Below are 23,301 nucleotides of genomic sequence, written 5' to 3' on the forward strand. Positions count from 1 at the left end.
GTGCTTTGACCTCCCCGCACTGTGGTGCAAGTGAAAAGAAAATCCCCTTCGGGGATCAGTTAAGTATCACATTATTGTCTCTGTCCATTTAGGAATGTCAGGGGGCTCAAAGGGTCAGTCCCCCCAGCTCCAACACAGAGAAAGGCCTCCTGTGTGGCGAGAAGCCCTCAGAAGACACCCCCCCTCTGCCCCCCCAGCAGTTGCGGGTGGTGTGTGACAACATGCTGCAGGGACTCGGGAGGTACCTGCGCTGTTTAGGCGTCGATGTGATCATGTTGGAGAACACCGACGATCACAGAGTAGCGGCAGAGGTTAGTTCAGCGGTCCGAGCTGAAGACACATCTGTTTTTTTATACACATTAAACACAAGAAGAACTCAAACAACAGAGCCATATTTTAGATAACCAATAATACAAGTTTTGCATTTCTGTATTTGTTGTGTGTCAGTTAGCACAAGCCGAAGGCCGCTTCATTCTCACGTGTGGACAACCGTTCCAAAGTGTAAGTGCTAACTAATGTGAAGTCATGAACAATCTCAAATCTACAAGTGTGTGTGTGTGTTCCTTGTTTGCTTGTATACACGTGTTGCCTCTGTCTCCCCCCGTAGTTGCGGTCCCAGGTAGGCGAGGGTCGCTGTCTGTCCCTAGACTGTTCAGAAAGGGCCAGAGACCAGGCCGTGCGAGTCCTCAGACACTTCAACGTGCAGCTCACTCCCAGCGACATATTCAGCCGCTGCCAGGTAAGAATATTCACGCTGGTCCTGAATGTATTTTTGAAATGAACTGTGTAAAAACTTCAGTATCGGCTGAGTGGTTACTACTTATTGAAGTAATACCAGTGATTATCAAAGCGTACAAATGGGGGAAAAGTGAGTACAGAGAGTCATAAGTACACCAGCCAAAGACAAAACGGCACATACATATTTTCACAATAATTCCCGCATTTTACATTGCATGGGCTACGTTTCTGTTTTAAGCATTGAGCTGATACTTTTATACACAGCGACTTTCAATGAGGAAGAAGAGAAGAAAGTTTTAAGTTCCTATATCGGTGAGAAGTACAAGCGATACGAATACCAAGCGATATTTCTGTGGTTAAAAACACTGCTGAGCTTTTTAAGTTCCCGATTTCTGAGAAAAAAGATTGTTGTGGTGTTTTGTGTAATACTGACAAAAAGGGGAAGACATAAATATATGATCAGGGGAAAAGGGGAAGAGGAAAAGAAAAAAAGCAACCTTACTTTTTAAAGTTAGTTTGTAAACTTCCTGTTGAAGGTGGCCCGTTGAGGCTGCGTGGTATTCTTGGCATGGCCAGACCCCGGGGGCTAACGCAGGAAACACTGAAAGGGATTGCATGTCCCATATGGCCTTAGAATGCCCCGGGGACCCCAGGAGGAGCTGGAGGAGGAGGAGGTCTGGGTTACGTTGTTTAGCCTGCTGCCACCACCACAACCTGCAAGTAGTGGAAAAATGAAGGATAGATGGCTGAATGGATGAGGACATCAACAGAATGAGAGGGCCGAATAAAACACAATTTATTTCTCTAATGTAGAGATTTTTCATTGTCATATCCTTCTTTCCTCAATTACAGAAACATTGTTACTTGCGTATATGGATACACGTGATGGTGCAATACACTGCATAATTCTAATTCCTGTTTGATGATGTTTATGGGGCCTGGAGTTCGTTAGTCCGCTTGTTGCCACCAATCATTGTCGAATTTACCTGACCTGTAGATATCTCCATGGGTGGCTGTTTGGGGAAACCTGTGTGCTGTGACGTTTGTGTTTGTGTGTCTGCGGCGGAGGTTGTGATTGGGAGGCGGGGGGGGGGTTGTATCTTTGCAGGACAGTTTCTAAACTTGGGTGTTCTTACTGCTCCTTTTGGGGGGGCTCTAAATGTGTCTAGATACACCACTGGGTGCTCAAGATGTATAATAAACCGGGCCCTTCCTTGACGCTACCTCCTGTCCCGGTGACACAAACACATACACAGTGGCCAAATGGTCTTCCGCCTTTCCTATTTATGAAAAACCTTTTGTCGTAGCGTGAGGGTAATATTTTACAACCTCAAGCAGGTCATGACGTTCACTGCAAGAATGATTAATGGAGATGACAGAGAACTGAATAAGGACCTATTTTATACCTTTCCATTAATCCTTGATCATTTTCTGGAATTCGATTTTTGAAGATTCTCTAAAAATGACCAACAATAGATGAGGTTATGAAATACGATGTGCGGTTCATATTAGAACTGAGTTAGATTGTGTGTGCGTGTGTGTGTGTTAGAGACAAGGTTTCACCCTGGGGGCTGCTCTGCGGCCCACCCAGGCAAAGTTAACCCCTTTGTTGTCTGATTGTAAAGCTCTCTGATTAGCATTGGATGGGTTAGTTTCTCTCCCATTGTCTCCGTGTTCCTCCCTCATGCACGTACACCACTGATCAATGTCATGAGGAACGAGAAGCAAAAAAAAAAAAAAAAGACTGGGAAGAGGAGATTAACCGCAGACTTGTGTACGTGTGTGTAAAGGTTGGGCAGGGAAAGGGTTAATGTTTGTCTCTGTGTATCAATGGGCACAACAGAGATTTTAGAGGCAGAGGAATGTGTGTCCACTGTGGAGACCCCGAAAAGGGAGATGGAGAAAGGCCTCCTGCTTAAGTGTGTCCTTGTCTGCATACTTGCATGTACTTGCGTACAATAGGGTGGTAAAACAAAAGAAACACCAGTTTTTTTATGATTCAATCAAAGGATTCAATCTCTATTTATGGTGTTTTATGGATTTGTGTGCACTTGGTTTGTTTCTCTGAGAGTACCCGACTCCAGAAAACTGAGAGTTGTTCTTTTAAAAGTTATTTTAACTAAATTGACAAACCTATTTCTTTGTGTATTCACTCTAAAAGAGGAAGAATCGTGTTAACTTTAAAGCCGCGTCTGCCTGTAAAACTGGATTCCGTCATTTATTTAAAGGCCCATTGTATAGCTCAGGCTAAGTGATGCGGTGTATGGCATTGTTCTGTGCCCTATACTGTTCATGTCCATATACAAATGATAATAATTCAAAATAATACATTTATTTTGAAATAATAAACATTTGTAGTTTACTCACAATGTATCAATTCTTAAAAAATGCCTAAAAAAAGTTACATTTAACTGTGTCAAGATGTTGACTTGTGTCACTGTATTTAACTTATTCTGTAGTCTTTACATTTCATCCGTGTGGATTCCTGAAGGGGTTGGGTAACAGGGTGGAGTTGGCTATTGGTCCATTACAATGTCCTTATTCAGCTATATCCTACCCCTACACTACTGCCTGCTGCATCTATACTTTCCATGAACACAAACACACACACACACTTCCGTTGGGCTTCCGTTCCACAGTTCCATCAGATGTCCCACACTGGCCTTTTATAGACATGTTGAGATAGCAGCGATATCCTGAGAGATAGACATGAAGCCAGCCAAACCCACGCTCACACATACAGTATATAGTGATAGGTAAACACTCAAAAACCCCAAACCTATCAACACCATCATTAACACGCACACACACAGTGTCACCTCAGTACCTTTACACACACACACACACACACAGACTCGGTCACAGATGCACACGCACTCAGAATCAGTCGTAGACACCATTGCAGCAGAAACGCTTGTTCCCACGCACCAGACTACTGGGGAAGTGAAAACAAGAGCAACAGGAACCGCCACACCATGAGAGGGAGGGGTGGGAGCGATGAGGGGTGCTAGGGAGAGGAAAGGGGGGAGGGAGGGAGAGAAGTGAGACCAGAGGTGATGGCAGGGAGGTAAAAAAGAGTGACGTGGAAACGGAACGGCAGTGAAAGCAAATAAGAAGGAGACAGTTAGTCGGGGTTAGGCACGGCTCAACGTCAGGCAAGTGGGTCAGAAATATACTCGCCCCTTTACAAATTGTTGTACTTATCAGGAGTTATCAAACTATAACAAAAAACAAAATTAATTGTCGTGTTTAGTCTTAACTTAAGTAAATGAATCTGGAGTTTTGCCCACATCCACTTTAATGGGAGAATCTCAAAATTGGTACTTCCATCATCAGCTGCAGAAAAAAAATGGAACTTTAAGTTAAAAGTGTTTAACTCTTTTTTTACCACTTGGCAAGCGAGGTGCTCGATTACCTAGCCCGCCTTGGCGCTTGTACTTGCCCCGGTGAAGCGGGCGATCCTTTACTGTTGAGAGAAAGACAAAAATAACGTGGAGTCGTTGAGTCGGAGTTGCGGAGAGAGATTGTGCGTGAAAGTCCGAAATAATCGGTGTGTGTGCAAGCGAGACGAGTGTTTGCTGAGTGAGGAAGAGAGAGTGACTGAGAAAGGTGGCATTGAAGGAAGAGGAGGGCTTGAAGGAGGGCGAGGCGACAGAAAGACTTGTCTGTCCTTTTGATCTACAAAGAGAGCCGCGGGTTGAGAAACAGGAGGAATGTGAGAGGTTGAGACACGTTTAAAGTTACCCTCCACTGGCTGTGTGTGTGTGTGTGTGTGTGTGTGTGTGTGTGTGTGTGTGTGTGCGTGCGTGTATGTATGTGCGTGTGCATGTGTGCGTATATTTGTGCATGTGAGTGAAATACGGCTGGTCAGTATCGGGATGTACGTATGCTTTAAAATGCATTAGAAAACCCTTTTTTTATAGACTCGTATGCACTCAAAAAAATAATTCATTGGATGAACTCAATTAAATTGTTGGCAGGTTTTCCACCGAGTAAATACAGTTAAACCTAACTTAAACTAAACACATCCATGCAATATAATTGAATTGAGTTAGTCCGACTCATTTTTATCAAATATACCCTAAATAAAATAATACCATTAATGACATGAAATTTAATTGAGTTAGTCCGACTCATTTATATCAGATGCAACCTAAATAAAAAAATACCATTAATGAAATGAAATTGATTTATGTTTGTTCAACTCAATATTATATAATTAATTGGAAATGAATTAATCAGGGAAAACCTTTTTTTCTATTTGATCCCCAATTAAGACACATAAGCCAAACCCTAGTTCAGGTGTTTTTATTAAAGTGTAAAACAGTCTTTTTAAAAACAAATAAACAAACTGTCTAGGAAATTAACAAACTGCAAGAATTATCTATTGAGTGCATCTTGTGCTGTTACATCTTTAAATTATCGACAGTCGATGACAACAAACCTTTACATCACTACACACAGCAAGGTATTAACTTTTTTCTTTTAAAGAACATTTTATGAGGGTAGTTATTAGGGTAGTACCCTGGAAACAGTACTCTTGTAAGAGCTCAGCAAACAATTTAAATAAGGAAAAATAAAGACCCAGCTATCCCAAATCGTACAGTGCCACAAACAACGATGCACTGCACTCAAGGTGGAGGTTTTGAACTGCTCTCCAAAGGGATATAGTTTTAGGTTTTGACATATAAGAAAGTTTAATGCACAAAGTGAAGAGTCATTGATTGTCGTGACCTTGTCACCGCATGTTCACCTCATGCAAACAACTTGATTTTTAGCTGCTGTATCTTTGCATTCAGCTTGTGCCCATCCAAGTTCATGATTATCTTCTGGAGAAACTCAAAGGTGTATTTGAGGTTGTCCGGAAAGCTGAGGTCAAGGGCATAAATGAACCCGAACAGCATGATGATTGCCATGACGACACCGTCTATTTTGTTCAGGATTTGAACGCCTTCGAGCACAATTCCCACGTCCTCTGGCTCCCCATCTCTTCTGATAATGTATATTGTCATATTAATGCCAGGGCACACCCTGACCTCTGGTCGTAATGTTAACCACGTTGGCTACCTAACGTTACGTCGTAATGCTAACCACGTTTTACGTTAATGCTAACCACATTGGCTACCTAACGTTACGTCGTAATGCTAACCACGTAAAACGTGGTTAGCAACGTGAATGCAGAGTTCTTGCGGATCACCACCAAGCCATTACAGTACAAGTTCTTGTCACAGCTGGACCACTTTTCAGGTAAGCTGATACAGATCTTCAACAGCATCGGAGGTGTGAAGGCTGTTGCAGTTAGCAAAAAAGACGTATACAAGCGCGAAATCTGGCACATGCGCAAAGGGTAGTCTCTTCTTCTTCTTCTTCAAATTTCAATAGGTGCATACCGCCACCTACTGTACCGGAGTGTGCAGCGGCTCTTATGAAACACATTTATTTTGCGTTGACACACCACCATCTAACCTAAATAAATCTCATAAGTGCAACTATGAAAACATTTTGTGTTACTGCTATTAAATATATATAGGTTTATCATTTAAATATATATATTTAAACAAAACAAACACAATTTAAATGTGTCCCATCTAAGAAGGGCTTGAATGGTTTTTTTGAGTGTGTTCTCACACCTTAATTCATGATTATTGTTATTTTTTCATGTTATTTTTGAATGCACACTTAGTTTATCGTTTGTAGATAATCACAACTATGCACAGTGTCTCACACAAGCCATAAAACCGTCTCTGTGCATGTAACCGGGTTTTTTTTCTCCGTGGTGACAAAATAGGTTTCGTGTGTCCCGCCGGTTTTCCCCACTCTCCCCTCCCCGGGAGACGAGAGGGGAGCGACAGAGAGAAAGGGGGGGAGGCATTCCATAGGCACGCCAAGACATTCCGAGGGAAAACCATCCCAAATATTTACCACTGTGTGTGGCGAAGGGCTTCGTGTCTCCTGTTACACACACACATACGGTTTCAGAAAGTACTAAAAGCGAATACACACACACAGCAGCCTGAATGTCCATCTCCTTTGTCTGTCTGTCTGTCGGGGATCCAAATCGGGAAAGGCCATTGTGACTGAGTTTATGAATAATCATGAGCCATGACCGCAAATATTAAGCTTTCACTTTGCCGCTCAGGGCTTTAACCTTTTCTGTGGAGTGAGATGTCGCCTCTTTGAGTCACAGTTTATCAGAAATATATGAAAGTATTGCTGTGTGTGCGCTTCACTGGAAATCACTGTCGCCATGAAAGGGGACCAGTGGCTCACACTCATGAAGAAGTCCTACATGCAAAGGTAAATATAAGTCACATTTATTATAATATACAGATGTATTCGATTAATAATCAAAGCCAATCATTAGGCCTGGCTGATGAAATCACGTCACAATATCATTTAAATATATTTGTAAATAAATACAAAATCACATATTGTAGGAATCGTATAATATAATCAAACTGATGTTCAAAGCAGTCAACTGTGTTCCAGACGTCTACCTTACAAACTCTTTGTATGTGTGAGTGAAAACAACGTTGACAACTAATGTGTAGGTTCTCAGTCACAGCTTGGTCAGGAATCCGTAGAGGTATGTCATCATAAGATCATATCATCACAATATGACTCTGCTGAAAGTTGATATTTGATAGCAGTCTGGACCTAAAAATCGAAACAAGATTAAAAAGAGTGGTGTGAAAATCCCACGGAAGGATCTGCAGCATGAAGCCTGTGAGAGGTGTCTTTAGTGTCTCTGACTCATCTTGAAGCTGATTCTCATGGCTGTGTGAGCAGACACAATAGCAGGTACACATGCACATGCACACAGATAGATAAGGCGGAAGGTGAGCATCACTCACCGAGCATCTGCTCTTTAAGAAATCATGCCTGCGCTTCTCTTTTTTTTTTTTTTCTCTTCCCACAGTCTAGTTGGCCCCAGGATAGCATAGCGATGCAATGACACCTGTCTGTGCGGGTGCACGCATGATATGTATCGACATGCTCGTGTGTGAATTTGTTACTCAGGCTGAGGTTTCTCTTAGCGCTCAGAAGGTGCGGAGGAATGTGTGTTAGGTGGCTTGTTTTTAGGATATTTCATGACACATCTAAGAATCATTCAAGAGGCGATAGTTTGTTCAGAGGCCCGTCTTTCTCTCTGATGGCTTATTTTGTATGCGTGTGTATGCGATCACACAATACAGGTGTTGTATTTTTTTTTTTTTTTTCGAGAGCTCCACTTAAGTTGTACAATTTTTGCTGATTAGCCATGATAAGTAGGGAGCATATATGGCTGTCAATCATATAGTCACTTGACAGTTGTGTAGTTGTAAACCAGAGATGGACGAACAGGCCAATTAGAGCACCTGTGTTGTGCAATCTGTATATTGCATTTCTCTCTCTGCTTCCACTCTCATATTCTCTCTTATTCACCTCCCTCACTTTGTTGGACCACATCTTTTCTCCCCTAAATGCACAGCATTCATGCCAACGCTTTTGTGCCTGGTTGATGATTTCCACTAAATACGCAGACAGAACACCATATTTGAATCACTGATTCAAATTCAGGTTTCGTGTATCAACATTAATGTCATATATTAACAAAAGAACAGACTTTCCATCCGTCTCTTGGCAGGTACTCGCAATATACTATCACATGCGTATCACAATAAGCATATACCTTCTTAGACGACTTGGAGGACGTAATTGTATGCAAACATAGATTTTACAGGAACGCATTGTTTAATACTAAATTCAGCTATTCACATATCCATGTTTAGCCGTGCTTCACCTTTCCAATTTCCCCCTTTTTTGCGCCCCAACATTGCTCCCTCCCGGTATCTGTTTCTCCTTCTCACTTGGCCCTCTCTCTCTCTCTCTCTCTCTCGCTCTCGCTGTCTCTCTCTCTGCCGTTCTCACCCTGCCTCCCTCCGCTCCGCTCCCAGTCTCACTCTCCTCCGTTTCAGATTAGCCAAGGTGAGGAATCCGGTGCAGCCGGCAGCTGGAATGTCCTGTTTGTCTTGCTCTGTTTGTGTGTGTGTGTCCGTGTGTGTGTGTGTGTGAAGTTGGTGAGGCTGGTGCTGCTTTTTGATGTGTTCCATTGTCTGAGAGCCAAGCTGCTTCCTGCCTCTGCTTTCCCCATAAGCCTGAGAGAAACGGAGAGGAGGGAAAAGAAACGGGAGAGAAATTCAGAGAATACATTTGCAGGGACAGGTTGAGATGGAGAGAGAGAGAGAGAAGCAAGAAGGTGGAATAAGAGGGAGAAGATAAGAAAGGACGGGGGGGGGGGGGTAAATGGTGAGGAAGAGAAGGATGGGGGAGGAAGTGATGGATGGATGGAAAAGATAGGACAGAGTTAGAGAGGGAGGAAGAGAGGTGAGAAGGAAAGAGGGATAGCTTCAATAGGCCTTTTCCTCCAAGCACCAATACAATGAAGTAGTGCGTAATTTCCCATGTCCCCCACACCCACACACACACGCACCCACACACATGCACACACACACACACACACACACACACACACACACACACACAAAGTTTCTCAGCGGTGTTATATTCACTATATTCAGCCGATTCCACTCGAGTGTTTATCATTTTTCTCTCATGCTTGCGCTCTGTTTCTGTGGCCTGTGTGCGGTCTGACACTGTGGACAGCACAGGCAATACAGATTCAGAGAGGGTGAGATATTGACTAGGAACAATGAGCATAACAGAGTGATAAAGGTAAGGCAAGAGAAGCAGAGGAGGAAGATGTCCGTGTGCAGCGAGAAATGGAGGAAAAAAGTTGCGGAGAAAGAAAAGTCCAGAGGAGAGAAAATAGCTCCAAATGCCATTTGCATGCATGTTGTGTATGTGGTACATTTCCCTGTGAAAATGTGGACGTGCATAAATCATTCAACATGTGTTTTTGCGTATGCGTGTGTGTGCGAGTTGCTGGCCGGTGGAGGGGTTTTGACAGGGCAGAGCATTCCTGCTGGGTGGTGATGTCATGAGAACTAGCTCTCCGCTCGCAGACAGACAGCCCTGTTTATGTTCCCCTCCAGAGGAGAAACCACACTGTGTGTGTGTGTGTGTGAGCGAGAGAGAGAGAGAGAGAGAGAGAGAGAGAGCATGAATGTGTGTGTGTGTCTGACTGCGTTATTGGCTCATGGGGGAGGTGGGGAAGCCGAGAGGCACTCGAGAGGGTCTACTTTCCCCTGCCGCTCAGGGGAGAGGGAACCACTTACCGATGCCTTCCTCTCAAACACACACACACACACACAGACAGAGGAAGTTTCTCATGTTTTTCAGAGTACAGTAGCCGCGCAGCCAGACTGTGCTGCTCTTGAGTGATTGCCCTCTGCGTCTTAAATAGTCTCCTTAGGGACGCACAATTCTTCTCGGTGCAATAACAAAAGCTTGGGGTCAGCAAATGACAACAGTGCCATACAGAAACCGACATGAAGCTATTAAAAAATGCATTATTGTTCACTGCGTTGAATTCTTCTCTTTTTTGAGGTACACAGGTCGGGCTGAAAACATAATTAGGGCATGCTGAGTGCTGGGCTATAGGATACCGTTTGCAAAAGTAGGTCAAAATCTGTTGATTAGAAATTTGAAAATATTTGTGAACAATTTGATTAAAGCACCCAAAAAAAGGCGTGTGTACCCATGCCTCTATCTTGTCTAGACTTAAAGATTACCCACAAAGTTTGCTTCCACCAATGAGATGGAAATCAAGTCGGTGACCGTAGAAAACATCTTGTGAGAACTAGCTGCAGCCGTCGTGTTTCCCTCTCCCAGATACTGCTGGTACGATTGTCTTTGTGTCCGCGGTCATGGTACAATGGTTTCCCCTGCGATAGTGAAATGTGATCTTCGGTCTTTGCAGCTTAGTGAATCATAGATCATTCTCCCACACTCAACGCGCTGCGTGCAACACAGCCGACCCTCCCGAACTCATTCTGCCCGCGCCGCGCACAGCTATAGGATGATGAAGAACTCTTGTCAGCCGCGCTAATACCTGCCGGTGAGAAATAGCCGAGAGGTTCGGGGTCGTTATTATCACAACCCTGTGGCACACGGGCCCACTTTAGTAGCTCGGGTGACTCCTCCGCATGCAGTCATGCTTTGGAGGCAGCCGCGCTTGCTCACATGTGATATTACAAATGAGTCCTTTTGGCAGAAACCCAAATAACCTTCTATTTGGTGTGACTTCCACGAGAGAGAATAACTTGATTGTAGGTCGGAGCCAAGAATATGAGGGTTGCATCAGTTTGTCTGGAGGCAAACAACTTTACAGGCTAACGTGGAGCCAGTCTTCTGTTTGCTGATTGATTCAAGACTGCTTATTACACTTTTGTTGACAGTCTTCCAAATTTGATTACATGACCAAACATGACACCGGTTTAAGCTCTTGTAGACATTTTACTGTTTAAAAAAAAAAGACAACATCTGAGAAGAAAAGATGCCTCGTCCTCTGCTGGTTTGTGCTGACGATAACAGCATCCGCTTATGGCACGAAGGAGATCTAGAAAGCAAGTCATGTTCCCTGCGAGGTGTTTTGCTAATGTTAGGTTATTAACTGCATAATTTTAGCTACCTTTTAGTCCATGATTGCTGCCTCTGTTTGTGATGAATGTGTGTGGTCTGTTGTGTGTGTGCTTAGAGTCACACACGAGTAGGGGTATTGAAATTCTGTGGTTGTATGTGTCTTCCTGTCTCCTGTTTATAGAGTTTCGGGGCGTTACGATGATGCGGGCACACAGCGTGCTAACCATGACGGCCCAGCTGGAGTCTAACATTAACCTATAGCTATTCCCTGCTACTGCTAGCTAAGGCGCCTTACATTCTTGTAAGACATACGCGACTCAGATTCTGGTCCACAGGAACCAGAAGCCCTGTAGGTTTTTATTCTGGCATCAATCAAGAACTGATTTACTCTTTCGGTGTCACGTGGATGTGTTTCATGCAAATGATGGGCTAGAAAACCAGCAAGGTGGGAACCTCTGACCTGCGCAGCTTTACAACAATAACCCTGCACCCTTTGTGGGCTGAGTTTATTTTTTAGACGCCCCTCTGAATGTGCACGCTGTGTGTTAGTGCAAGCTTGTGTGTGTGCCGTTTCCGAGAACGAGTTGTGTAAACAATTAAATTTAAACCTCATGGAGACAGAGATAATAGATGGTAACCCCCCACATAGTCTGTGGGTTTGTGAACTCAATCACTGTACTGTGTGTTTGTGTGTGTGGGGGGGGGGGGGGATGCTCCTGGGATATATTGCTGTTTTTTTTTCTCGTCTCTGATGTGTGGAACGGCGTACATCATCACTGCGACTCTGTTTTCACAGTTTACGTTCTGGGTGTAGGTCCGTACATTCTGTGAACATTCTTTAAATGTCTGACTCTCGCGTTCGCAGTCTAGTCGTGCCGCTCGTACGTGCACGTGTAGGTCTCGGGAATGTGAGGCCGGCTCTGGCTTTACAACTTTTAAACTAAAGTCTTGCCGTGGTTCTTCCCAAAGCCTGCAGTTTGCGTGATGTGATGCTATCAGGAGGTTAGAAGTCTGTTTGCTTTGGGAGCTGCACACACACACACACACACACACACACACACACACACATATATTCTGTGTTTTGTTCTCTTTTTCTCCTCTGTTATTCACAGAGTCAGATTAAAGGAAAAGTCCTTGCACGGCCGGAATGGTCAGAGGCGGGACCCCCCACCCCAGGGAGCAAAGAGGTAGACTGCTGGAGAGGTCAGGCTGCTTGACCCGGGAAAAGGCAGTGTGTATAGATGGATGGACGGATAGAAATCAGAGGAGAGAAGAGGTGAGGGAGAGTACAGAGAAGAGATAAATATGATGAAAACAACAGACTGAGTACAGATAGATACAACAAATTGATTCACAACGGCATTTTTTTGTACTTTCGTGTAAAAGGGATTCCACAGTGCTTAAACCAGCATACAAATAGAGCTGGTTTATAAAAAGAAGTGCCCAGGGAGACGGAGGTCTGGACTAAGCCCAGAATGCCTTCAAATCCTAAAAACATCTGCATTTACAACTGACATGTTGCAGCTAAAACTACTTGAATAAAATACCTGATTTATCTGTAATTTTAGGTCTTGTATCAATCCTTGTGCCAATGTAGTTAATAAGTCAGTTAATTTAAAAAAAAAAGTTATTTAAAAAGAAAGATGAGTTATGGGCCTTTTACTGTTGCCTCATGTTATTGATGAATATTATTTATGTTACTCCCCCTCATCCGCCTTCTCTTTTACATAAGTGTCTCCTGGGCAAAGCGAGCTACTGGGAGACATGCAGGATATAAATGGGATGGAAAATTAGACCCACAGTAGGTACAAAAAAAAATAAAAGATGATGATGCGCAGCGTGCGTCTTTCCCCACTTCCTCTTCCAGGCCAAGGAAAACCATCGTCTAATGTTTCTCACAGGAACTGCAGCCCAGTGATATGCTTCCATATGACAAAGGGCCCAGTAAGGCTATGGTACATTCAAAATGAAAAATGATATAGTATCCAAATACACATAATCAAATGACATTAATACTAACCTTAATTCAAAAAACAAAGTTGTCATATTTCATAATGAAAAATAAATGAAGGCTGGACCAATTTCAAAGATGATGATGAACATGAGGAGTGACTATGATTACAAGAAAAGGCAAATGGTGAATATGAAAGTGTGCAAACCTCCCCAGGTATTGGTTATATGTTTCTATTTCATAATATGTTTGATGTTCTAATGCCAATCACTCCCGTCATCTCATCCCTCACTTGTGTAAACTTTTAGACTGAACGCTTTTGTTTGCCCGTCTGCTCTTAGAGGTGCGTGGTTGGTTGCGGGTGTTACTGGGTGTGTGTTGGTGTAATATTATTGTGTTGTTAAGGGTGTGAGTGTTTGTGGTTCAGGGTGCAGTCTTTTTTTGCGTGGGACGCTTCGATCCAGTAACTGTAGGGCCGTTAAAAGTGTGTGTGTGTGTGTGTGTGTGTGTGTGTGTGTGTGTGTGTGTGTGTGTGTGTGTGTGTGTGTGTGTGTGTGTGTGTGTGTGTGTGTGTGAGAGAGAGGACAGCTCTCGGTATGTCCCACCAACTCAAAATCAAATCGGCATTCCCATTGATCAATTAATGTTGCAACTCAAGCCACCCAGCGTCCCCCTTTGTTGCAGATGGAAACCAGAGGTGACTGGAGTGCCTGAGTACCTGTCGCTCTGTCTGATCCCATGGACCTCCTACACACACACACACACACACACACACGCACACACACACACACACAGGCCTCCTTGGACGCAGCGAGCCCTTTCTTTCTTTCTTTCCCTCCATTTTCCTGCTGTCTATTTTGGTCAACTGGTGGCCCGTTCCCACAGTGCTGCTGTTCCCATGGTTATCGCCGCGGAGATAGCGAATGGGGGGTTGGGGGAGGGGGGGGGGGGGGTTGGAGGGCTTGACAGGGAGCGGGAGAGACAGCGTTGCTCTGTTCGAAGAGATAGGGGGACTCTGTGGCTGTAGGGGGGGGGGGGGGGGTGAATGAAGTGTATGGGGTTGAGAGTGTGTGTGATGTGTAGCTCCCATGGACGTCACAGGTGGGGATTAAGCCAATGGGATCTCATTATGTTCACAATTTTAATTGAATCTGCTCGGTGATACTCTCATCTTCAATTAACCCGAAAGTTGTCAATTAAAAACATGCATGTATTTTAAGGCATCCGTCACATTAGATGTGGATGACGCAGACTTGCAGATACTCTGCCTTTGATACGGGGTCAACAACGTCAGCCTTGGATGTGAACATCATGTCTTTCTGACCTGATGTGAGACTTTCTCTCTGAGGGTAAATGCTACTTCCTGAGATTGAGAGCTGAGGTGGGGTGCAAAAAGAGAGGTGGCAAAGGAAGTGGAGGGGAAGGGTTGGAGCCAGGACCTGGTAAGGGGGTGGGGGGGGGGGGGTGAGGGCCAGCGAAAGGAGGGAGCAAGGGAGGGGTGCGGGTGGGAGTGCGGGGCTCAGAAAGAGGGACGGATTCAGTTCCCACACTTCTAATTACTGTGTCACTGGAGACTGAAAGGGGACTGCCCCTGGCCCTAGGGAATTTGCTGGGACCGGTCGCAGAGAGGGAGCAGTGGTGGAGGGAGGGAAAGGGGGCAGAGGAGCGGCGGGAGGGAGGGAAGGAAGGGTGGAATTAAAGAGGGTGTATGACACAGGAACTCTCGCTCCATCGTCCTTTCTTTTTGGTTTTACCTCATTGCATTCACACTGGAGGTGAAGCCCTTCACTGCGAGTCCCCCTCCCCTCCTCTGCCCTAATACCCCCGACCTCTCACCTCCGACCCACTTCTCCTTAACCTTCCCTTACCCTCCTCCACCTCAGTCCTCTCTTTCCCTGCAGCCTTTGTTCACTATCATGTACTGCTTCCTTTTTACCCCCACACCCCCTCTTCTTTTAACCTCCCCCTCTACCTCTCTGCGTTTCTAATGCTGCGTTCCTCTCCTGTTGACATGAACAAGGCTCCCAGAGACTCTTTGATGTGAGTTTGAACACACACACACACACTGATGTCTTATTCTGCATCATTATTGGCACTTAACCCCCGAGCCCTTTTGCTCTTTTATGTGCTTTTATCTCAGCCTCCCATGGCCCGTCCGCTGTGAGTTGTGTGCGTTTGTCCTGATAGTAGAGATGATGACTCTGACTCCGACACAGACACAGTGGGTGTGTCTGTCTGTGTCGGTCCGCAAGCTCAGCAGCGGTTTGATTACAGTTTGAAGCCGTAATGATGTTCTTATCTTGCTCAGCATCTACTCTCCATTGTCTCGTGGACCAGTTGGTCATTTGTGGTCCACGTCAAATCACATGATCACTCGGCTTTTTTTTTAAATAAGACAAACGCCAGCTTTTTGTTTGGTTTGCACAGATGTATGTTTTCTTCTTAAACCCATTTGCTGGTCAGCCAAAATACTGATCCAAATTGAATGTGGGTTTATGGTGCGAGTGAGTTTTTTTTAGGAACAATTACCCGTTCTTAGTAACCTCCTCTCCCATAAATACTCCTATTAGCGAACTACTAATGGCATGTAATAAATTGGAGAAAAACATATTTGCAATGTCAAACAAACGGCGATTGTTTAAGGTTGTAATCACCGTAATGATTGAATTTAAGCTTACCCCGTACTCAGGCTGATAGAGTTGATCATGGCTGGTGGATCTAGTCCTAAAACACACAGATGGGTTCACATGCTTGTTGGCGTGTACAGTCCAAATTTATGTCACAGAAACGGGTAAAGTTATCTCCCGTAGTCTGAGAGGCCATATTTGTTTCATAGGGATCCTGCCCGGGTGCTTTATGAATAAGAGACATGAAGAAAACAAACCGGCCCCCACCTGTGTGAATCTAGCCATCGGTGTATGCCTCCAGAATTAGCCAATTAGAAGGTCACCCAGTGTGTAAAATGATCTGTGGGGTAATCCAACGCTGACACCTTGTCTGTCAAAAAGCCAAGAATATTCCCCTCAGAGCTCTTCAGGAGAGAACAGACCAGCAGTGGCAGCCACCACTGTCAATATGTAGCGTGGATGAATCACTCTGCGTTACAATAACATTCCCCGCATGCCAGCGTGCCTTTACATCAGGCAGAGATGAGATGAGAGAGGAGATGGGAAAAGTGATATCGCAGGATGAAGTATTTGCCTACAGCGATAAACGGTGAGCAGAGGAATCTGCCGATGGCTCTCCCATGACGGAGCTGTGTGTGTGTGTGTGTGTGTGTGTGTGTGTGTGTGTGTGTGTGTGTGTGTGTGTGTGTGTGTGTGTGTGTGTGTGTGTGTGTGTGTGTGTGTGTGTGTGTGTGTGTGTGTGTGTGTGTGTGTGTGTGCGCAGATGTAGTTCAGGTCAATGGATTCAGGTTGGGTGGGTGGAATTTCAGTTTGGTGTGTGTGTGTGTGTGTGGGTGTAGTGACAGTTTGAGAAGTGTCAGCTCATGTCGAGGAAAGCTGCGGATGTCGTAACAATACAGGGTTGAATGGGTGCGCTGAAGGCACATGGGGGGACATTTGGAGCAGCACGTCCGCCTCAAAAGAGACAAATGTCGACAGTTGCGTGGACACGTTGTCTCTTTTGAGAGAAGCAGTTGTCTTTATCGCACATATGACAGCACCACGACACCCACCATCTGTCTCCTCAACAATTGGGTCTGCTGAAGGAAAACAGGCAGAGAAGGAGCCCAGTGCTTGTGGGGTTTTCTCTCATTCTCATAGGTGTTCAGTAGGTCGTGAGAACAATTCAGAGCGCTGCTTTGTTTCATGTATGAATCTACACGTACGGATCATTTATGACTTCTCAGGCTGAAACCAGAGAGCGCTGAAGTGTTTCTCATTGACGGTTTCTTTCAGTTAATGCACCGTCCATATCACAAGCTACCTACCTACCTACATAGCTATCCACTACAGTGTTTTTTTTTGGAATTCGAATGCTTGATGAGGTTAATGTGAACAACAATAAATTTGTCAGCATTTAAAAACGTAATACACATAATACAGTTTGTCCCTTATCTATCTTTTCTACCAACACCTTCTTCCGCCATCTTTCCAACTTACTTTTAGCGGCAATCCATTCAACCATTTGATTGTTGTTGTTTTTTGTTTTTTTTAAAGACCATCTATTGCTGTCTACAGATGGAGTAACAGTTGAGAAAAGTGATACTACGAGGATGGATTTTGAGTCATCTGCGTTGTTACAAATGTCGTTGTGACTTTGAATTTATTTACTACAGTCTGAGTCTTTGGCTCAAACATTCATGAGATGTATACACATCTAGAAAGAGATCAGGGACCCGTGGCAAGTTTCATGTGCAACTAACGATTATTGCCATAATCAATATAGCTGCTGTTAACTTTCTTGATGAATCAATTCATTTTTATTCACTCAAAAGACATAACAACTGTATTGTTTAACACCAAAAGACATTCAGTTTATTTTCTGAAAAGCGAAAGAAAAACATGTCTGATTTTTCTTTAATTTTTGCTGAATGCGTTAAATAAAAACAGATACATTTTCTGTCCAATCAATTTTTGAACTTATCATTTCACCTTTTGGCCGGTCTGCTTAGTCTGACGCTGACATTGGAATTAACCGCTAGAATTGAAGAGCGCGTTAGGGCAAGTGTTGAATGTCATGTGCCTCCCGACACATTGTCCCTCCAACTCACAATGTTTAGTCTGGCTGTTTTAATTTCAACTCTTAATCCAAAAAAAGCAACATATCAATAGAGGCTGGCTGGCTGTTTAATCCATCTTTTTATGTTTCTGAGATGAGCTGTTTTTTTATCCCTCTTCAAACCCCACTGCCCGGTGAGCAGCATTGTCAACGGACCTTTTCACTAGGTCCTTCTCCCCCCGGCGGTTTTTGGCTTAGACCGGCCCCAGCTACCCGGCGTCTGAAGAGAGAGAGAGAGAGAGAAAAAAGAGTACTTGGAGATGGAGAGAAAGAAGGAGGTTAGAGGTGAGAGACGACTAGAGAGAAGGAGATTGAAGGGAACACTGGAAGGGGGTAGATGGAGCGAGAGAGAGAAGACATAGGTGGGGTTGGGGGAGAGAGAGAGAGAGATAGAGATCGAGGTTGAAGGTTGAGTGGGTGAAAAACAGAATGAACTGACTGTGCCAAGCCGAGGGAAAGCATTAGTGCTATTTGTGTGACGGCTAGACTGTTATCTGCTCGACTCTAGACCATTATCTTCTTCTTCATTACCCCCTTTTACTGAGCGCCAATGAAGAGGGAACTGTGGGGCGAAAGAAAAGGCAAAACTGTTGGTGCCAAGTGAAGGGTGAGAAAATGGGGCGAAAGTGGGAAAAGAAAAATTGCCAAAACGGGATTGAGCAAGAGTTAAAGAGGCTGACTGAGCATGTTCTAAAGGGCAGAGAAATGAATGCTGTGCCTCATCTTGTGTTGTGTATATATTGTGTTATATCATACATTTCACGTGTAATTTTACCGACCATGACCTGAATGTTGTCACTACAATAACCTATCAAACTAAACTCTAAACCTGCTTGTTCATAAAGAAAGGTCAGGGAATCTATTCATGGTCATCGTTGCCAATAAGAAATGGATGTTGGCGCGGACGGGGTCGCACCCCTTCAACCCTCCGAGAAAAATAAGAGCAGAGCGCAAGGGTCAATTAGGTAGTGTTGAAATAATAAAGCAACGTGACATAGAAACCATAACACATCTGTCCCGGGTGACTCGAAGTTCACTGGATTTTTAATGTCGTCCTTATGCATGCCAATGTACATATTGTTTAGGTACGAAGCCTTCACGCACAAAATAAAGTGTCATATTTTATGGAAGACAACCCTGGGAAAATCTGGGAGGACATAATGTGAGCTGCAGGTGAGATGAGTGGGTGCAACGTGAGTCAGGGGAAGTGTGTGTGTGTGTGTGTGTGTGTGAGAGAGAGAGAGAGAGAGAGAGAGAGTGTGTGTGTGTGAGTGTGTGAGAGAGAGTTGAATGTGAGCGTTTACATCTTCTGCATGCCTGCGAAGTAAGTGTGAGTGTGTACGTTTGTGAAATGAGTCACCGGAAGGTGTGTGTGTGTGTGTGAGAGAGAGAGAGAGAGATGTCAAGCTCAGACAGGCTCTGCTGTGGTCCAAGTTCAGGTTGCTCTCAGGTGGTAATGGTTAGTTAACAGAGCAGGTAATTACCTCAGCCTGTCGGGGCTGAGACACTGGCCAGATACCCTCAGGACACTGTGGGAAAGTACATGTGTTTCGTAGGTCACTGCAGTATTTCCCTCCTCGAGACAGTGTATGCAGGGTGAACCAAACTACTTCACCTCACTTCTTTCTTGGTGATATAATGTGTGTTAATTCATATAGCTCACCTGAATTCACTAAATTCTTTACCCAGGCACCCTCATCTTCTCATTTCATGACTCTCACCTCTTTGGTCACCAGTACTACATTGCAGACTGGTATTCAGGCTTTATTCTTGATTTAATGATTGACACTGACGCGATGTCTGCGTTTTCAGTGGAAGAGTGTTAATTGAAGCAAGATGTTTCCACTCTTTCTGCTCTTTATTTTTTTCCCCCGTCCGTCTGCCCGGCCAAAGGAAATGAAAACAGGTCACTTTTCCACAGTTTAAATCTACGTGAGTAAAACTCCATGTGTGAGATTGTCAATTGCTGTTGAAAGGTATCCAAAGTCACCTAGCATGACCTCGGGACTGTGTGGGGAAAAAGCAGAGAAACAAAGCCAGTTAGCTTCTCCTGACTCATCATTTTACAGTAGTATGAGGCTGCTTTTTCCAGCTCAGCGTGCCATCCCGCTTACAGAGGACCTACATCACAGTGGCAACAGAATGACAGGGAACAAGATATGGCAGAATGTCCCAACACCATGCGATGAATGGGAGCAAACAATGGATCTCTGGTGTAAAAATTAAGTTTCTAGAAAAATATGTCATTTTCTCACGTACTGTGTATATTTCTTGGACCACAGCAAACCTTGAACGGTGGAATTAAATGACAGAAAAGACAACATTTTCAAACGGAAATGACGGTGCAGTTCTTTCCTCCCCTTCTCCTTCTCTCCGGTTCCCACGCTGCCCCTTACCTGACTTGCCACAATTTGAATCAAATCACTTGTGCCCAATTGGCTGCTCGGACCATGTGACCTACATCGGCCCGAAAAGCACCGCCTTTTGAGATTGGTCGAGGATTTTCCCATGGGAGCTGCCTACAGAGGCAGTGTGTGTGTGTGTGTGTGCGTGTGTGTGTGTGTGTGTGTGTGTGTGTGTGTGTGTGTGTGTGTGTGTGTGTGTGTGTGTGTGTGCGTGTGCGTGTGTGTATGAGAACGTTAGGGGAAAATCTCCCACCCCCCCTCCTTCTTCCCCCTCCCTCTCTTTCCTACCTCCTCTCCACTATACCCCCTTTCTCCTCTTTTTTTTCCACCACCTCCCATCCTTTGAAACACAGTATCACACTTTAGATAGCCTTTTGTTGTCACGGCAAGGAGCATTCTTTCTCTGACGCGGCCACACGGAGTGTGAGAATGCAGGAGGTTCCCTGAACAACAGACCGAACAAAACACTCCGAAAATGTAGCAACTGCCTAAAACTATATCGAGTATGATAACAACAACAACAAGATAAACTGTTTTGGTGGCCTTTTGATCTTAAGGCCACAACATAAAAAACTAATCTTGGAGCATCAGTTCTGGAAAAAAAAAATATTTTAAAGTCCAGACTTCGGTGACTGAAGCCACATGTTGATCACACGCGTGATCGTTTGCCTGTGCAAACACGCCAAACTACGATTGCTTTTGACATCACTTGTCAGTCGAATGCTTTCTGTGACATGCGGGGGCTGCAGAGGAGGCGCCGTCATACGTTTGTTCTTCTTCAGCTCTCTGTGGCAACTGTGTGACTGACAGCTCCAGGAGTTAAGTCGTGCTGTGGAAAAGTCACATCCTTCAACAAGCCAGAGACGGAGAAATATCCCAGAGATCACCTGGTTCAACGTGGTTTTCAGATCTTAAATGAAGGCGCAGAGCTACCATCTGTTTATTATTATTATTATTAAAACACCCTTAAACCTCATCACCATGCAGGCTCGTTGTGTCACGTCCAATTCCATGAATGCATATCTTTTAACATCACGATAATGTGTGTTAATATCACTGCGACGTTTGTCATGATGTATTTCATAACGTTGCACGATTTCACTTTCTTCACAAAAACAAGCATCCGTTTTATTTTACTCTTGTCTCGCGGATCTCCGCACAAACCTTTACATTTGTTAAAGGCGCCGTGTGTGCGAGGCTCTGTGTGCGTGTGTGCCTGGCTGTCCGCGGCTTAGCCTTGAGAGTTCAGAGCAGGTTCTGGCTTGCTCTGCTCTGGGAAACTTTGAGCTGAGCAAATAGCTGGGTCTGTTTTCCTGGCTGTCGCCACACTTCTACGTGTCAGCCATGTGTATGCGCCGCATGCGAGTATATGCATGCGGCCTATGCGCACTGCAGTGTAGCCTGTGTGAATTGTGTGTGTGCGTGTGTGTGTGTGTGGGGAATACAAAGAGGAAAATATAGAGTGCACTGACAGAGAGATGAACTTCATTCCCACAGACGACAGGAGATGACACCTCTGCTTTTCCCACACCTCCACTGTCTAGCCGCTCTCTCCTGCCCCGACCTCCGTTACCACAGACACAAACACCCCTCTCTGCATGTGCACACAGAGGAAGGGACGGGACATACTGTTGCGCTCGGTGGGTGTATGCGCCCGATATGCAGTCTTTCTTTCAGTTTTCCCGGATAAAGAGAGAGAAGTGTCTTTCAGTGAACCAGTCAAGGGATCTTGCTCTGTGAGGTCTCTGCGAGCGTGGTTTGATTTACAGCCCACCTCTAAGTGGAATGCTGTTTGCTGGGTGGAGCTCAGGTGTGTTGACAAGGCTTTTAGCACCGACATGCTGTCAGGATGGCTTACAGACCAGTGTGTGTGTGCGCGTTAGGGGGCCGGCAAACAAGAGGTCACTAATGTCCCACCAGGGAGACCTTTTACCATGGAGAGCCAGGACAGCATGGACATGTGAACGTTACTGAGGCGTAAACGCCATCCACACACACACACACACACACACACACACACACACACACACACACACTGATCTGATCTTTCTGTACCACTTAGCCCCTTTCACACCAAAGCGACCACTGAGGAAAGTGCCTGTGTGAATGGGTCAATGACACACATTTGCGTGCTCTTAAGATCCTGAGCTTCACCCGGTTTTAACTTTTCGACTTTTGACCGGTGAACTCTGGTCACTGTTGTTACCACAGCATGACTAAAGTTAACCTAGTTTCACACCCAATGCTGCATTCATACAGGATCTGTAGGCAACGGGACAGGATTTTGGTATTGGAAGCCTTCTGGTTTGTAGTCCGGGTAGTATTCACCAATCACGTTGGAGCAGGCTTTGATTGAATGCAGGTAAACGGTCCGCGTGGAGAGCAGCGGAAGCTGAACACAGTGCTGTTTTTCCCCAATGTGAACGGTGTTATTGCGTCTCTATGACTCTAGGATTGTCACCTTGCCTTCAGGGTGCAGCCGGCTGGACCGGCTATATACACAACTAGTTTCTCTCAAGCACAACCCGGCCTATACAGCATCCATAGCTTCAGATGCAGGCTTTGCATGAACATTAGGATGCAAGTAGTTTACTTGCGTTCAACGTCCACTCTTCATCCACTGCGAGATCATTTTTATCTCAATTTTTTCCTGCAGCATGTGGAACGTATCGTCTCTTTCCTCTTCGTCATGTTTTTCCTCTTCAAGACGCTTTTGATGAGTGAAAGCTTTTGAAAACGCTTCTTTCAACCCTGCTGCTCATGACTGTTTTTATGTGTTTGTGCAGGCGTGTAACAGTGATCAGTACGCGGCGGTGCCCAGAAAGGACATGGCCAGGATGCTTAAGCAGAAAGGTCAGTGCAGCATCAGCGGACTCCTTGTGTCGGGACGTATCTATCTTCACTTCTTCGCTTCTGTTTAACGTAGCTTTGAAGTTAATTCATTAAATGTCTGTATTT

The 23,301-nt window shown here is 44.8% G+C and overlaps 1 protein-coding gene across 1 annotated transcript in view; it reads left to right on the plus strand.

The window, feature by feature from the left end:
• The window catches only part of exd3 (exonuclease 3'-5' domain containing 3), a 34,840-nt gene that overhangs the window by 10,513 nt on the left and 1,026 nt on the right, over positions 1-23,301 (plus strand). Inside the window, exons 17-20 of the mRNA XM_079289198.1 lie at positions 93-311; positions 448-501; positions 608-739; positions 23,130-23,196. Of these exons, the coding sequence (XP_079145324.1) occupies positions 93-311; positions 448-501; positions 608-739; positions 23,130-23,196 (472 nt within the window). The remainder of the gene's footprint in view (positions 1-92; positions 312-447; positions 502-607; positions 740-23,129; positions 23,197-23,301) is intronic.

Source organism: Melanostigma gelatinosum (assembly GCF_949748355.1).
Source record: "Melanostigma gelatinosum genome assembly, chromosome: 18".
NCBI classification, from domain to species: domain Eukaryota; kingdom Metazoa; phylum Chordata; class Actinopteri; order Perciformes; family Zoarcidae; genus Melanostigma; species Melanostigma gelatinosum.